The 17481-nt window shown below is 43.1% G+C and overlaps 1 protein-coding gene across 1 annotated transcript in view; it reads right to left on the reverse strand.

Moving 5' to 3' along the window:
* Positions 1-7687: 7687 nt before the first annotated feature.
* Positions 7688-17481, reverse strand: part of LOC115460043 (gap junction gamma-1 protein-like) — a 71881-nt gene continuing 62087 nt past the window's right edge. The window contains exon 2 of the mRNA XM_030189899.1: positions 7688-9643. Coding sequence (XP_030045759.1) covers positions 8403-9623 — 1221 coding nt within the window. The 5' untranslated portion in view covers positions 9624-9643 and the 3' untranslated portion in view covers positions 7688-8402. The remainder of the gene's footprint in view (positions 9644-17481) is intronic.

Genomic DNA, 17481 nt, shown 5'->3' on the forward strand with positions numbered 1-17481 from the left:
AAAATCTGATTTACACATATAAATGGCCATACATATTTAAACAGCCATTTACACAAGTATACCCACGTCACACACAGATCTGAAGGGAGCATGTTCTGGGGCCAGTCTTAGATGTGTATTCCCTATCTTGTAACAGGAATACATGTATAGTTTGGCATTGTATATAATTTTCACCCAATTGCTTATTTGCACCAGGGGTTTGAAGGAGAGAACTGTGCTTACATCTCTGGTGGGGAAAAAAAACCACTTGTGAAAACTAAAAATTTGAGCTCCTTAATAGGCTCCACTTGGACATGCAGGCTTCCAAAATCCACCACTTTCATGTGTAAAATGTGGCACTCAACACATAGGCAGCAAAATCTACTAGTTACATGTATGAGTGCTGTAATAAAGTTAAGGTCCTGTTCACTAAGGCACACTAGCATTTTTAGTGCGAACTAATGCTAGACACCCATATATTTCTATGGGTGTCTTTAGCATTAGTGCGCACTAATTTTTAGCATATGCTAAAGATGCTAGAGTGCCTACAGCACAACTTAGTAAACAGGGCACTAGGTACATGTGGTGCATGCCAGTGTATACTTGTTATAGTTGGGGTGCTCAGGGGAGGAATTTGGGTGGAGCATGAACAGACCACAAAAATGGGTTTTTTTTTTCAAATGGAGGTTTTTTCTGGCCAACGATGAATGGTATGTCTGTGATGGTACTTAAAAGTCTTGACATTGATCAGTGAGTATGACAGACTTTTGATGCCTTTTCCCCTCCATATTTGAAAAAAAAAAAAATTGTGGTTAGCGAGAAAAAAAAAAGAAAAGAAATCGACTCCACTGTACATGGTTGTGTTCTTTGGCTCTGTGGAATAATCTTATTGTGTTGGAGCATGAACAGAGCCACACTTTACACATGCATTTTTAAATGTCTCTGGATGCATATATTGTACATATCGGCATTTGTACTTGTTTTTGAGCAGGGATAAGGTCTGTGCCTTCAATTTAGGCATGACTTCTGCAGGATTTGTTAGCATTTTATAAATACAGAAATAGCTATGTCTCCCTAAGCAGCTTCCTGCTTACTTAATCTAGACACCCTGTTATAAAGTTAACCTCATAAAGTCCTGCCCCAGTGATCGTTCTTTTTATTTAAAAAAAAAATGTTTGTGGTGAAATTGCTGTTCCGCAGTATGTGTCACCAAATACACGCTTTTACTCTGGCCTTATAGGTATTTCACGAAAGCCCATCCACTCATACAAAAGGTTCAGTAAGTTAAACATTCTGAACATCTCAACTTGGACATCTAGACGACATACAAAACTGGGCTTTTCACATGCAATAGGGAACAGAGAGCAACTCCATGAGAACAGTGTGTTCAATCACGGCCCCATTGCTAAAAGAGAATAGGTCTGCAATAGTACAGACCAAACAAATGGTCCAGATTAGTACAATATTTGATTAATAAATACTGCTTTTTTTTCTTCTCACATAAGTGGAGGAATATGCAAAAGTTAGTATTACTTAACAGTGCTGCAATTTGATTTTTACTATGTCTTTTTGGGCATAGATGAACTCCTGCTTTGCATTAAAGACAAAATACAACTACAATGCATAAAGTACATAGAAGCTTTTTTTTTTCTCTAACCAAGGGTGGTTGCAAAAAAGTCTTAGGGAAAAAGTATTTATAGCCTTCTTCTCAAACCATGTGATTATACAGTTCATCCACAAACTGCATGTCAGAATATGGCAGAAAACAAAACTTTATACCAAGGAATGTCTTCCAACAAGACAGATAAAAAAAAGCATCCCTAGCAGTACGAAATTTAAAAACAAAAAGCCCTGAAAGACCAAATTATGCCCCTCTCTTGCTATTCTTCTATATATTATATTCAAGACACAAACCACTTATAGCCTCAGTGCATGATTTTTTTTTGTGATGAAAATATCAGATTAAAGTGAACTATACCTAAACACTTAACAGAATGAATGAGTTCAAGTTGGCAGTGACAAGGGTTCTCCGTCTTGTAAAAGTCTTGGGAGACTAAAAAGAGTGGCTTAACTTGAAAGGGTAGAAAGCTGCATTTCTTACATGCATAAAGCTTTTGGAGACTCCTAAGCATTAAATTATGAAGTTCTAAATTAATTATTTTTATCAGCTTTGGCTATTCTAGTAAACAAACTGTTCTCAGGCAACCAAACAAAATATATGTGCACCTCAAGGTCTTTGACAGTAAAGCCACTTGGGGTCAATAATTAAAACTGGCTGCAAGCATGTTCTTTTGAATGCCAGAAATACCATTATACAAAAATATATATATATATTCAATGCTACTACCCAGGTACATGGCAGCTCTGAATACACATTGGGAGAACTCAATGCTAGCAGCTACATGTATAGCAGCAATATTTAGCCACTATCCATACAGCTAAGTGATTTAAATTAGGACATCTTGGGCTCATTTTCAAAACAACAACAAAAAGTCCAAACATCATCATAAGTTAGGAGAGGGACATTTTTCTCTCAAAAACATCCAAGCTGCAATTTTCAATACTCTCAGTTTAGATAGTTTTCTCCAGAGTTCATCCAAATTTCAAGGGAGCGTGTTGGGGTTGTGTTTTGGGTGGAACCAAAAGATAGACATCATTCTGCAATAATGAAAGAAAACAAAAACATCTAGGGCCAAAATTAAGATGTTTTTAGCTAGAGTTTTAATAAGTGCCCCAAATGACCAAAGGCATAACCCTCACTTACTCCCCCTTTGGTCACACACTCCCTTCCCATCCCCCTAAGATGTGACAGTGCCAGTACATACCAGCCTCTATACCAGCTTCAGATATGATGGCCATTCTTGTTAGAGCAGCAGGCACGTCCCAGGAGTAGCCTAGTGGTTGGTGCAGTGCACTGTAGAGAAGGGGAACCAGGCCCATATCCCACTCTAACTGGTACACTTGTGGAATGTGTAAGCCATCCAAAAACTGCTAAATACCTACTGTATCTACACAGAAGTGACACCTGCAAGGTTGAGGGCTATTATAGTGGTGGTACAATGAGGTACAGTAGGTTTTTCTCTGTTCCTGGAGGGCTCACCATATATTATAAGGAGGTAATAGTGAGATGTGTTCCAGGGCCCTTTTATGTGAAGTCCACTGCCCCACTGCTCTGCTGGGATGTCTCTGTGGCTAGCCTACTAAGAATGATGGACTCCAGCCATCCCAATGGCTGGTTTTTGGGTGGTTTTCTCTTGGACATTTTTTCCTCCCCAAAACAGTCCCAAAAGAAAAACGTACTGAGCACAAATTGCTGGATTCTATATATGGCGCCTTAATTTCCACATGGAAATCGAAGCATGTTCTATAACGTGCATAACTTCATTGGTTAACTAGTTAATCAGTGCTGTCAATTGGATAACAAGCAATTATCAGCACTAATTGGCATTAAGATTTACATGCAGAACTCACTAATCATATTCTGTAATGTGGTGTGTGTAAATTCTAAGTTGCATAGTTGAAAAGTGGGCACGGCCATGAGCGTTTCTAAACTCTATATGTGTTGTTATAGAATAAACTTGCTCTGTGCCTAATTTAGGCATCAGGATTTATGCCAAGTAAAACATGGCGTAAATGGCTGCAATGGTCGCGTGGAGAGATGCTTGGCCTAATTCTAATACTGTGCTGAAATTTTAAACTATTCTATCAAATGTAGACATACTTTAGAGAACATGCCTAGGCGTATTTTCTGCATGGAAATTTTCAGGCATCATATATAGAATCTAGTCCAAAACATAGAAAAAGGTGCTTTTTGAACCTGAAAAAGTCTATGTTCGCCACAAGATTTCTGGACGTTTGTTAAAAATATAAAGTTAAAAGACATAACTTATGTCATAACAACGTGTCATGAAAACAGAAAAGCACAACTGGGCCTTCAAGACTGAGACAAGAGGAGTCCTTTATTAATGAGTGACCCGACACGGGCCGTGTTTCGGCGTCAGCAACACCTGCCTCAGGGGTCGATGTGCAGTTTTAAAATGTGTAAATAACGATAAAATTCAAATCCTTGGAGAAAAATGCATTTATTATTAATGAGTGACCCAACACGGGCCTTATGGGCCGATGTGCAGTTTTAAAATGGCCGACGACGTTCAACAGGAGAGTTTCGACTGCATCATCTCTTTTGTTGGCCGATGCTATTTTAAATGCATTTTTCTCCAAGGATTTGAATTTTTATCGTTATTTACACATTTTAAAACTGCACATCGACCCTTGAGGCAGGCGTTACTGACGCCGAAACACGGCCCTTGTCGAGTCACTCATTAATAAAGGACTCCTCTTGTCTCAGTCTTGAAGGCCCAGTTGTGCTTTTTTGGTTTGTATACTTTTTGTGTATGCTGTTTTCCCCCCCTCTTTTTGCTCTGTCATGAAAACAGAAAAAATGGCTGGTAAGAGATGGACATGCAAAGTAAAAATATTATGTTACACAAAAGTGTGTGAATAAAAATGTTAAGGAATATGTTATCATAACCGGTTTGCTATTTTAAAAGGCTTTCAACACAGGTTTTAGACAATTTTTATTATACATCTATTCATGATCAGGCTTTTTTAGTAGTGAATGTTTATTTGTTCAGTTAATCATGATTAGCAGTTTTCAGCCATATGGTAGTTTGTTTCATGTTTTACATCAGCCAACAACATGAACTATATCCCCACATTTGTCTCACAGTACATCAAGTGTGGTCTTTTATGCTGGAGTCTACAGTCATCTATTGCACCAGGTTCAAATTCTATTTACATACAAAGATGTAGGAGTGCATTTTGGATACCTCCTAAATAGTGCATGTTTTCTTTGACTATATCCTCTGTATAAGGTCAAGTGAATCATCAGCATATTCCTTAACTTTTTTTATTTACACACTTTTGTTTAAGAATGTTTGTACTTTGCATGCCCATCTCTTTATCAGCCATCTCTTCTGTTTTCATGAGGCATGTTTATATGACACAATTTACTTCTTTGAACTTTATATTTTTAACGTTTGGTATACTGTTTTAGACAGTCCGCTTTAACTTATATTCATTGTATTTATGTTTTATATACTTTTTATGTACAGTTTGACATTCTCTTTTACTTTTTGTACACAGTGTTTCTTGTGACCCCTGAGGCAGGTGGCTGTGTCCGCCAAAACACGGACCCTTGTTAGGTCATTTTTCTGGTGCCTTTAAATAAAGAACCTTTGAACATCTCTCTCAGGCTGGAAGTCAGTTTGCCACCCTCTGCTCCTGTGTGGCTTTTCTTTGGTGTTCCACGTATGCAGCAGTACATACATCTAAAATCAATATGCTTTATGCATTATGAAACACAATTTAAAAAAACAAAAAAAAACTTTTAGCAGGTAGGGGAGTTTAACTTTTGCATAAATTACAGTTTTTAAATAAGAGCAAGAATCAATGGTATCACTGCTGGCCAGCTACAGGGAATATTGGCCAATTAAAAAGACATACATTTTATTGCTTTAGAAATTACATTTAAAAATAATACTGGGTAAAAAGACTGCAGCATCTAAAAGAGAAAAAGTTTAGAGAATGGATCAAACTAATTGCTTGCTCCTCTGGATAAACAGAGCAAGCATTCTGCGGCAGTTTCACTATGGGAACAAATCAAAGGGGCCTGATATTCAAAAGAACTGAGCCCCTACACTTAGGAACGTAAGGGGGTCTTTTACAAAGGTGCGCTAGCATTTTTAGCATACGCTAAATGCTACTTCCTATGGGTGTCTCTAGCATTTATTTTTAGTGCATGCTAAAAACGCTAGCACAACTTTCTAAAAGGACACCTAAGACTCCTGTGTTCCCTACTTCCTTTATGAGGTTCTCTTTCCCTTGTGGATAAACCCACAAATAATTACAGAGACAAGAATTAATATCCTTTCACATAGGAGCCAGCTCCGTGGGTGCTTGAGCACTCCCAATATTGAACATACTACTACCCCTTGACTATGTCCAGAGAGAAAGAGTTTTGGTTGGGTTTAGCACCCCCAAAATTTTCAAAAGTTGGCTTCTATGTCCTTTCATGTGTTCTCATCAGAGCTGGCATGCAAAGTTCTCATCACCCACTAGCCATCACACCCCCCAAAATAAAAAGATTACTACAAAGAAATAAACTGAGCTGGAATTTCACCTACTGAAAGGAGTCATTGTACCATTACAAAAATTCCTCAGCATTTAAATATTGTCTTTGACAAAATTATTGCATTTTCCCATAAGGCAAAGGGATGGTGAATTTTCAAAACATGCTTTCACACAGCTGCACAATGAAAATAGTTGAACTAAAGTTCATCAAACTAAACAGGTGTGTTGTGCAGGATGCTTTCTGTGCATGGGTGCAGGGGCAGTGTATTAGCTGTTACAGTTCCTGTAGACAAAAGGTCAGTAAAATGACTGGGCCACCCATCCAGTTTTACTATACACAGACTAAGATGTCTGTGAAACAGACTAGTGCTGCAATATTTTATACATATATAAAATTTGCATACACATGTCTGACATTAGTTTATGACATCTAGGCTCACATATCACAAGTAAACCATTCCAAATCATGCCAACTTGTGATTTTTTTTTAAACAAAATTGGTCTATTTTCTGATGGTTAGTCATATTCTCCCATCTATAGCTCAGCAGTTACTCATCCTTACTCATCCACAGAAAGTTTAAAGGTACAATTGCTAGAACACAAACAAAAAAAATGGTATCAATTGTTAACAGCACCAGTTCTTGATCTTCACGTGAAATTTCTCATGTGGTAGAAGCTACTTTCCTTCTTGGTTTCTGTATGATGGTAATGCACTGGCAAATGATCACTGCCTTACTGACACTCTCTTGCATTTCAGTACAGTAATCAACCATGCCCTGGCATGCCATTACAGCAGAAAATACTCTACATATTCAAGAGGGATTTGATTCTGGCGCTTTCTAGCAGTGATCAGAAACAATTCCTTGTAGTTAAGATGTGGATATTTGGACAAGTAGGTTATCAGTGGTTCTCAACTTGCCCCTAGCCTGCAGAAAATCTGTAAGAGCTAGTGTCACAAGCCAAACTACCACCATAAAGAAAATACAGACTAAAAGGTCAGAAGCTAGGCCTTCCTTTGTTTGTTCCTTACTGTCTGCTCTTCAAAGTAATAGTTAAATTAATAGTCAATACATTTCCAACTCTGATTTTTGCATTAACTTTGGAAAATTTGCAATAAAACTGGATGGGGAGGATAAAAGCTGTGATTTGGATTAATTCGTAGGCATGAAATTCCATCATGAATTTTCAGTAGGCCCTAAGCAGGCAGTTAAATTTACTAATGAACTCTATCACATTAGCACCCACTAATACTCCTAACATGAGCTGCTTTATATAAAATGGAACAAGTCATAAATAAAGTGCACTAATGCACATTAGTGCACAGTTTTTAGTAAATATAACACAAAGGGCCCTGTTTCCTAAGCTGCGTTATAGGCGTGTTAACATTTTTAACGTGCGTTAACCATGTACGCACGTTAACTGTGTAAGTGCCTACAATATCCCTATAGGTGCCTACACATTTAGCACGTGCGCTAATTGTAGGTGCGTTAAAAACAAAACGCACCTTAGTAAACAGGGCCTAAAATTTGGGAACCACTGATATGCATGCTTCTAAAACTACTTCTTCTATGAGAGCTGACTTGCTTTTATAGTATATTTTTCCAACCTGAATGCTTAAATTTACCATATCATTTTTTTCTTTTTCTAGTTATTATTATTGTTAAAAAGATCCCTTAATGTATTCAATGATTTTTGTTGGAAATGAAGTGCAATGCACCAATAACTACACATCTTAGAACAATTTCATAAGGGTCACTGGCAATGGATCTGAGAAGGATGCTCTAGCAAGCAAAATAATTTTTTTTTTTATAGGCATGACACAGGAATATGTGCAGCTGGAACTGTTCCATATCATCCTTTACAGGAACTGCTGAACTTTCAAAGCTTGAATCCACACCAGCATTGGTATTCCTCTTGCATACTTCTGTCTCTGTTATGGAGACTGTGCTGTATATCCCAGAGAAACCACCACCTGTACAAAAGAAAAAGGAAACAGCCAAGATCTCTACAGAAAACTAAGTTCCGTAAACATGGAGAAACCAAGAATGTAACTCATTTCTGTCCATTTCTTCTACTGGATGAGATCAGAGAGAAAAACAGTTGGGAAGACCAAAATGATTTTGCTTGTGTTAATCACAAAAATCACAAACCATCATCTTAACCCTCCGAAAACTTGCAAATGTTAACCAAGATGTTAATGATGTCAGTGTTAACAATACTTAGTGTTCTGGAATGGATGTTGAAAAAAAATGCTCTACTTTTGCATTAATTGACTACTATTTAACTCCGCATTATATCCATACAGATGTCTTTCCATCTCTACTACTGGAACTTCCCTTTTCTGAGCTGGCTTTAGGCTTGGCTCCTTGTTTCTCATGGGCAGTATTAACCCTGTTCTGTTCCACCACAGTACCATCTGAAGCTGGGCTGCTTGTTCTGGAAGGCTGTCCATTAACCTGACTATTGTAGCTCTGAAATGCTATGTCCAGCTGCTCCTGGGCCAGTCTCAAATGTTTATGTAGTGTAGATAAGTCTTGTGGAATATTGTCATCAGGGCTTGTGCATTGCTCTTGTGCAACATTGGCCAAGTTCTGCTTATGAGCCATCAAACGGATGGGCTTCTCTGATTCCACTACTAGGTTATATTCAGGAGGACAGGAGATATTCTTTGGATAGGAATAGTTATATTGAAGCTGTCCACGCCCACTAACTCTTCTGCTGCGAACTGCATCTCTAATGGTGCCAAAACCCAAGTGGAACATTTCACATACGTTCAGCAACAAGCATAGAAAGCTCACCACATACATCACCAGGAGAAATATTGTTTTCTCTGTTGGTCTTGATACAAAACAGTCCACATTGTGAGGACAAGGGTTTCTGTCACACACATAGAAAGCTTCAACTTCAAAGCCATACAGAAAGTATTGTCCTACCAGGAAACCAACTTCAAAAGCAGCCCTAGCAATCAGCTGAAAGACATAAATCTTCATTAAACCTTCTTGCTTAATTCGACTCCTTCCATCATGTTTTTGCTTTTGATCATTGCTTTTTTCCTTTATTTCTTCTTTTCCTTTTTCAACTGAGTTATCATATATCATGGGCTCCTCTTCTTCAAGGTCATCCAAATTCCGACGATGTTGCCATTTAATTGAAATCTTCTTTTTTTTCAATGCCCTGTATCTCTTCTCGTCTTCTGATACTCTAGCTATCTTGTGTATGGCATAGCCAAGATACATTACAGAAGGAGCTGATATCATGATGATTTGGAATACCCAAAATCTGACATGGGAAAGTGGTGCAAATGCATCATAGCAGACATTATCGCAGCCTGGCTGTTTGGTGTTGCAAGTGAATTTGCTCTGTTCATCTGAATATATGGACTCCCCTCCAACAGCTGTCAATACAATGCGAAAGACAATGAGGACTGTGAGCCAGACTTTGCCCACAAAGGTGGAATGATTGTGAATTTCCTCTAGTAGGCGGGTTAAAAAGCTCCAGCTCATGTTGGGCATAAGGACTGATCATTTATAACCTGAAGAAAAAAAAAAAGAAGAAAAAAAGTTTTTAAATATATATTTAGAACAATAAAAGATTTTTTGGCAACCAATATATTTACATGATTACATGATACTGTAGTACTGTGTTTAGTTTTACATCTATTGCATGATTAAAATATTCACTGAGATGCCATAAAATTACTGTAGTTGGTAATAATCATAAAAAAATAAATCCGATTCCTTACAGTGAGCTTGGATGACATTCAAGAATTTTTTTAATGGTAACAAGGGTGTATGGTTGAAGGCTCACTGGACAGGCCCAGGAAACTGAACTAGTCACCTCTAAGTCACTGCTTTAAGGAGGTCTTTTACTAAGCCGCGGTAGTGTTTTTATCTCACGGTAGAAAAAAAACTGGCATTAAATGCCGAAACACCCATTATATTCTATGGCGTCAAAGCATTTGCCGCCAGCTGATTTCTACTGCATGCTAAAAGCGCCACTGTGGCTTAGTAAAAGGACATCTAAATCCGTCTTGGTCTGTGTTTAAATTGGGGGGGGGGGGGGTTCAGCGCCGATTTTTTATGCACGATTTATAGAATTCACTCCTAATTGTGTGTTATTTTTCAAAATATTTTTTCAGCAGGGGTGTGCCACAGGCAGGGAAAGGGCGTGGAAGCATTATTTAGGTAGTTCGTTATGATTAGCACGTGCTACTTGAATAATGCAGACTTAATTCCTAAATAGGAAGTGGTATGTGCTCCTATGTTAATTTACAGTTACCACATGCTAATATGACAGTGCATGAAAAGGGTAAATTAGGCCTTACCTGCTAATTGTTTTTCCTTTAGTCCCTCCGGACCGGCTCAAAATGTGACTGTTGGATTGTGTACGCCTTCCAGCAGGTGGAGACTGAGAAAAAAACTGACTCTAGAGAGCCAATAAGAGCTCTTACCAGCTAGAGAAAGATCCAGTAATAAAGTACCAAAGCAGAAGTAAAGTCATAGAAGAAACACCTAAACTGTGCATCCAAAAACCTGAGCAGCCACCGGCACATTGCCAACAAAGGGTGAGTGCCTTCCAACATGACATAATCCTTCCAACAGGACATGTCAGAAAAACAGAGAATATGTGTCTTATTTATGTATATGAATTCATTAAATTCTTAATTTTTTAATTCTTTTAATAAACTAGCAACACAGCTCCAAGTAATAACTCGTAACTTTAGAAAAAAATTCACAGATACTTGAAGGGAGGGATCTGGGCCGGTCCGGAGGAACTAAAGGAAAGCAAATTAGCAGGTAAGGCCTAATTTACCCTTCCTTAGTGTCCCTCCGGACCGGCCCAGAATGTGACTGATGGGAAGTAACAAAGCAGTGAAATTATGGGAGGGACACTAGCAGCCCCGCCAACAGAACGCGCGCTCCAAAAACCACCGGACGCCAACTAAAGACATCTAAATGGTAGTGCTTAGAAAAGGAATGCAAAGACGACCAGGTTGCCGCTCTACAAATGTCTTCTGGAGGTACCAGACAACGCTCTGCCCAAGACGCTACCTGACCTCTTGTAGAATGAGCCTTAACATGCTCTGGGACCGGTTTCCCAGAAAGAAGATAAGCTGAAGCTATCAATTCTTTAAGCCATCGAGAAATAGTGGGCTTAGAGGCCATGAACCCCTTGCGTGCACCTCCAATCAGAACAAATAAACGATCAGATCGCCGGATGTCCACCGTAGACTTAACATAGTGTTTCAACACCCGTTTGACATCCAAACACTTCAAATGCCGCTGCTCCTCTGAGCCGGTAAAGGAACCTAACACAGGCAAGACTACCAGCTGAGAAACATGAAACTGAGTTACTACCTTAGAGAGAAAGGAAGGAACAGGCCAGAGTACCACACGATCGGAACAAAACTCTAAAAATGGTGGTCTACAGGATAACGCCTGCAACTCCGAAACTCGCCTAGCCGAAACCCCGGCCACTAGGAACACTGCCTTCAGAGTCAAATCCTTCAGAGTACAGGAAGACAAAGGTTCGAAGGGAGGCTTAACAAATCACCTTAAGCACCAAATTCAGATCTCAACTAGGAAAAGAAGATTGCGAGGGAGGATGAAGGAGATAAACTCCCCTCAAAAAACGGACCACATCCGGATGACTAGCTAGAGACTTCCCTTGGATATGACCACGAAAACAAGACAAAGCCACAATCTGCACCTTAAGAGAAGCCAAAGCAAGCCCTTTGTCAAAGCTTCACTGCAAAAAATTCAAAATTTGCGGAACCGAAGCACTAAAAGGAGAAAAACATAACTTCTTACACCAGTCCTCAAATATCCTCCAAGTGCGCACAAAATTCAAAGAGGTAGAACGACGACGCGAACGAAGCATAGTAGCAACGACCTGAGCGGAATAACCTTTCTTAATCAGCTTAGACCTTTCAAGAGCCAGGCCGTATGACAGAATCGATCCAGATCCGGATGAACGACTGGACCCTGCGACAGAAGATCTTGCGTGACTGGACGCCTGAAGGGAAGATCCACCAGAAGACGTCGAAGGTCGGCGTACCACGGCCTTCGAGGCCAATCCAGTGCTACCAAAATCAGACGTCCCTTGTGCGACTCAACCTTCTGAAGACACCCTCTCAGAAGCCATGGAGGAAACGCATACATTAGACCGGCTGGCCACGATTGAAGAAGAGCATCCATGCCCTGCGCTTTGGGATCCTTGCGATGACTGAAGAACAGAGGACATTTGCATTGCATGCGGAGGCAAATAGATCCATTTTGGGCGACCCCCAATGATCGACCAGCAGCTGAAATACCACTTCACTTAGCGACCCACTCGTCGGGATCGAGCATGTGCCGACTTAGAAAATCTGCTTGAACATTTAGGACCCCTGCTACGTGCGCCGCTGACAGAACAACCAGATGGACTTCTGCCCATTGAATCAGAAGCGACGCCTCTCACTCCAATGGCAGACTCCTCATCCCTCCTTGCCGATTGATATATGCTACGTGGCATTGTCTGATATTACTCGAGCTGCCCAGCCTCTCAGGAGATGAAGAAAACACTGGAGCGCCAGACGAATCGCTCTGGTCTCCAACAGGTTGATTGAAAACAAAGTCTCCTGATGAGACCAGAGATCCTGAGCAAACTTGTAAGCTCTTTTGAGCAGGGACTGTCTTTTCTTCATGTTCAATTGTGAAGCGCTGCGTACGACTGGTAGTGCTACAGAAATGATTTATAGTAGTAGTGTTGTTACCACCACAGTCCAGCTGGGCTGATCTAGAGGCATGCCTTTGGTCAAATTGGCCTCCCGAAGCCACCAACGTAGACTGGTCTTCACTTGGAGCAAGAGTGGCAATGTTTGATGAAGGGAATCGTTCTGGGACGACCATCTCGATAGAAGTGACCTCTGAAGAGGCCGCATGTGCGCCCTTGCTCAGGGCACCGCCTCGATTGCCGCTGCCATGGAGCCTAATATCTGTAGATAGTCTCTTGCAGACGGCCTCGCATTCTGCAAAAAGAGACGAATCCGAGTCTGCAACTTGAGAACCCTGGCCTGCGGAAAAAACACGCGACCCTGCTGCGTGTCAAACCATACTCCCAGATACTCTATCGATTGGGAAGGCTGAAGACGGCTCTTCTGCACATTGACCACCCAACCTAGGGACTGCAAGAATTCTACCACCCGACCTGTTACCCGAACACTCTCTTGGTAAGACTTTGCCACCAAAATGCCTTCCATTCTGAGAGCCGCCGCTACAACAACCATGATCTTAGTGAACTTACGAGGAACAGTTGCAAGACCGAAAGAAAGGGCCCGAAACTGAAAGTGCCGACCTAGCACTGCAAAAGGTAGGAAACGCTGGTGCGCAGGACGAATAGGAATGTGAAAATAGGCTTCTGTAAGATCGAGAGAAGTCAGAAATTCCTCGGGCCTCACTGCAACAATTACGGACGGCAACGTCTCCATTCGAAAAGAGGGCACCTTGAGAGCTCGACTGACCGCCTTGAGATCCAAAATCGGACGGAAAGAACCCTCCTTCTTGGGAACTAGAAAGTAAATGGAGTAACGGCCCTGTCTATCTACCGGTACCGTGTTTCGCTTGGTAACCGCGGAAACCACCGCATCCACAATGGGAGAGCGTAAAAGGTCCTTATCCAAATCAGGAACCGGATAAAGCCTGCCCATGGACCTAGCCAGCCTAAAGGCAGAATCAGGAAACTCCCACTGAGCCTGAATAATATCCCTAATATGCTGATGCATAGGAAAGGACTTAACCGCTCTGCGAATACCCTTGACCAATAAATCAACCTTTCTCGGTTCCGATACTTGAAGATCCTGATCATCAAACCTCAAAGCAGAAGAAACCTGAGAAATCAGCTCCTGAAGATCATCCTTGTGGAAAATCCTGACCACTGAAGAATTCTCTCCCACCGGAAGAGATTCCTCCCCTTCTGCAGACTGTTCAAGCTCCTCAGCAAACCTTTCATCAAGATAAAATGCCTCCTCCTCAAAGAAAGGCATATATCCTGGTCCTGAGCACAAAACAAATCCTGCTCAGCCTCCTCAGAGAGCCGACCCCGTTTCTGAGGTACCGAAACACCCCCAGAGGCCTTCTCCCCAGGGGGTCCAGAGGCGCTGCTTTATGCAAAAGAAAGGCTTAGTACATCTGTACCACAAATTCGGGAGGAAAACCTCCTTCCCCCACAGACACAAGTGGATTCTTTACAACAGACAACGGCTCCACAGCTAGGGAGGCCTGAGGAGCGACGGGCGGCAAGGAATCTAAAATGGCGGCATTTCCCGCCAAAATCGGCTGCGGAAGAGCGGGAGACATGACTGCCGTCAAAATGGCGGCATCAGACCCCCCCCCCCCCCGACGACACTGACGGACCTGCAACTACTGCACCCTGATCCTCCAAAGCGGTGCGGTAGCGACAAACCCCCGCCGCTGACATACCGAACAGCGGCAGAGCTTTTCCGACATCTCGAAAGCCCAAAGAAAAAATAAAAAACAAAAAACAGCTGATTGCTCTGACGCTCGAAGAAGCGGTCTACCTACTAAAAGTACCCAAAAATGGCTCTGCCGAACCAGCAGACCGGGGGGCTGTGCTCCTTTGTTTTTTTTTTTTTTAACTGTGGCTGCCTCTCCCCATCTCCAAAGCACCTCTACTGAGGAGGAAATCAGTACTGCTTAAACAAGCAGACTAAAAATGCTAGCCTACTGCACACACTAGCAAACACAATAGCTGGGGAGGAAAGGGGGGGAGGGACTCGGCCTTCCGAGTGTGGAACCCCCGAGACTAACAGAGACCCCCAAGGACCTCAGTCTCTATAGAGCAGGTTTTTAAAGGTAAAATTATTTATCATACCTGATAATTTTCTTTCCATTAATCATAGCAGATCAATCCATAGACTGGTGGGTTGTGCCCATCTACCTGCAGGTGGAGATAGAGAGCAATCTTTTGTCTCCCTATATGTGGTCATGTGCTGCCGGAAACTCCTCAGTATGTCGATATCAAAGCTCCATCCGCAGGACTCAGCACTTAGAAAATTACACCCACAAAGGGACACTCTGCCCAGCTTATCACCGCTGAAGCGGGGGAGGGGAACCAACCCAGCTCACCACCGCCGAAACGGGGGAGGGGAACCCACGCCCACCGACGTGGGGGGGGGGGGGGACTGGCTTATCCTGCTACCGGAACCGCGGGAGGAGCTGGCTTACCCTAGCACCGCCGAAGCGGGAGGGATACAAAGCCACCCTACAGCCGCACGAAGCGGGAGGGAGAGCCGGCATAATTTAGTTATCAATCCAGCCACCGTCGAAACGGGGGGAGAGGAAGCAGCAGCTCATTGTAACACAAAATCGTCCCAACTCAAGGAAAAATCCAATTGGAAGAACTTGAACACGAAGTCCTCCAGAACAGAAACTGAAGACTGAACTTGAACGTGAAATATAACCAGAATACAAAAATATAGATATCTGGGAGGGGCTATGGATTGATCTGCTATGATTAATGGAAAGAAAATTATCAGGTATGATACATAATTTTACCTTCCATTTCATCAAGCAGATCAATCCATAGACTGGTGGGATGTACCGAAGCAGTACTCACCTAGGGTGGGACATGGAAATCCCTGAACGCAACACTGAAGCCCCAAACTGAGCCTCCACATCCAAGCGGTAATGTCGTGAGAAGGTATGAGCCGACGCCCAAGTTGCCGCTCTACAAATCTCTTCCAAGGAGACAGATCTGGACTCTGCTATCGAGGCCGCCTGTGCCCTAGTAGAGTGAGCCTTCAGCTGAATAGACGGTACCTTCCCTGCAGCCACATAAGCTGCCGCAATCGTCTCCTTGACCCAAAATGCCACACTAGGCTTAGATGCCTGCAGACCCCTGTGAGGGCCTGCGAACAGCACGAACAGGTGATCCGATTTCCGGAAATCATTGGTCACTTCTAAGTATCTTATGATGACTCGTCTAACATCCAGATATTTGAGAGCAGGGTACTCCTCTGGGTAATCCTCCCTATGAAAGGAGGGTAGACAAAGCTGCTGATTCACATGGAAGCGAGAAACAATCTTGGGCAAGAAGGAAGGCACTGGGCGAATCGACACTCCTGCCTCAGTGAACCGCAGGAACGGCTCTCTGCACGTGAGCGCCTGGAGCTCTGAAATTCTTCTGGCTGAAGTGATAGACGTCAGGTCCTTCAAAGATGCCCTCGACAAAGGCTCAAAGGGCGGCTTCTGCAAGGCCCGTAGCACCAGACTGAGATTCCACGTAGGCACCATCGAGTGCAGAGGAGGGCGCAGGTGATTAACCTCTTTTAGAAAGCACAACACATCTGGCTGCGAAGCCAGGGAAGCACCCCTCAGACGACTCCTGAAGCAAGCTAGAGCCGCTACCTGGACTTTAAGCGAACTGAGCGACAGGCCTTTTTCCAGACCTTCTTGCAGGAACGCCAACACTGAAGCAATTGGAGCAGTGAAGGGCGATAGAGAGCCTGCCTCGCACCACGATGCAAAGGTACGCCAAACCCTGGCGTAAGTAGCAGAAGTAGAGCTCCTCGCTCTCAGCATAGTGGCGATGACCTTGTCTGAGAAGCCCTTCTTCCTCAGCCGCTTCCACTCAATAGCCAGGCCGTAAGACCAAAGGGGGAGGGATCCTCCATCACCACGGGACCCTGATGCAAGAGGCCCCGCTCTGGTGGCAGCCGCAGAGGACTGTCCACTGAAGGCCTGATTAAGTCCGCATACCAAGGACGTCTGAGCCAATCTGGACCCACCTGGACCACCCAGCCTGGGTGTTTTGCCACCCGGCCTAGAACTCTGCCCATCATGGGCCAGGGCGGGAACACATAGAGAAGTTCCTGTACCAGCCACTGCTGGAGAAGAGCATAGACTCCCAGCGATTGAGGGTCCCGTCCTCTGCTGAAAAACCGCAGCACTTGGCAATTGGCTGAGGACGTCATCAGATCGAAGCTCGGCTTGGCCCAGCGCTTTGTGGTGTCCAAGAACGCCCGAGCAGACAGCTGCCACTCTCCGGGATCCAAGGTATGGCGACTGAGAAAGGCCGCCTGGACATTCATGACTCCCGCAATATGGGCCGCCGACAGCTGATCCAGATTCGCTTCCGCCCATAGGCATAGCTTCATGGCCTCGTTGGCTATTGGGGCGCTCCTGGTACCTCCCTGGCGATTGACATAGGCCACAGCCGTGGCATTGTCCGACAGGACCTGTACTGGCCTCAGCACCAGGACCGGGAGAAACTCTAGAAGCGCCAACCGAATGGTTCGGAGTTCCAGGAGATTGATGGACCACTTCGCCTCTGCAGGAGACCAGAGCCCCTGCGCTGTCCTTCCCAGGCAGT

Source organism: Microcaecilia unicolor, chromosome 1 (assembly GCF_901765095.1).
Source record: "Microcaecilia unicolor chromosome 1, aMicUni1.1, whole genome shotgun sequence".
Lineage (NCBI taxonomy): Eukaryota > Metazoa > Chordata > Amphibia > Gymnophiona > Siphonopidae > Microcaecilia > Microcaecilia unicolor.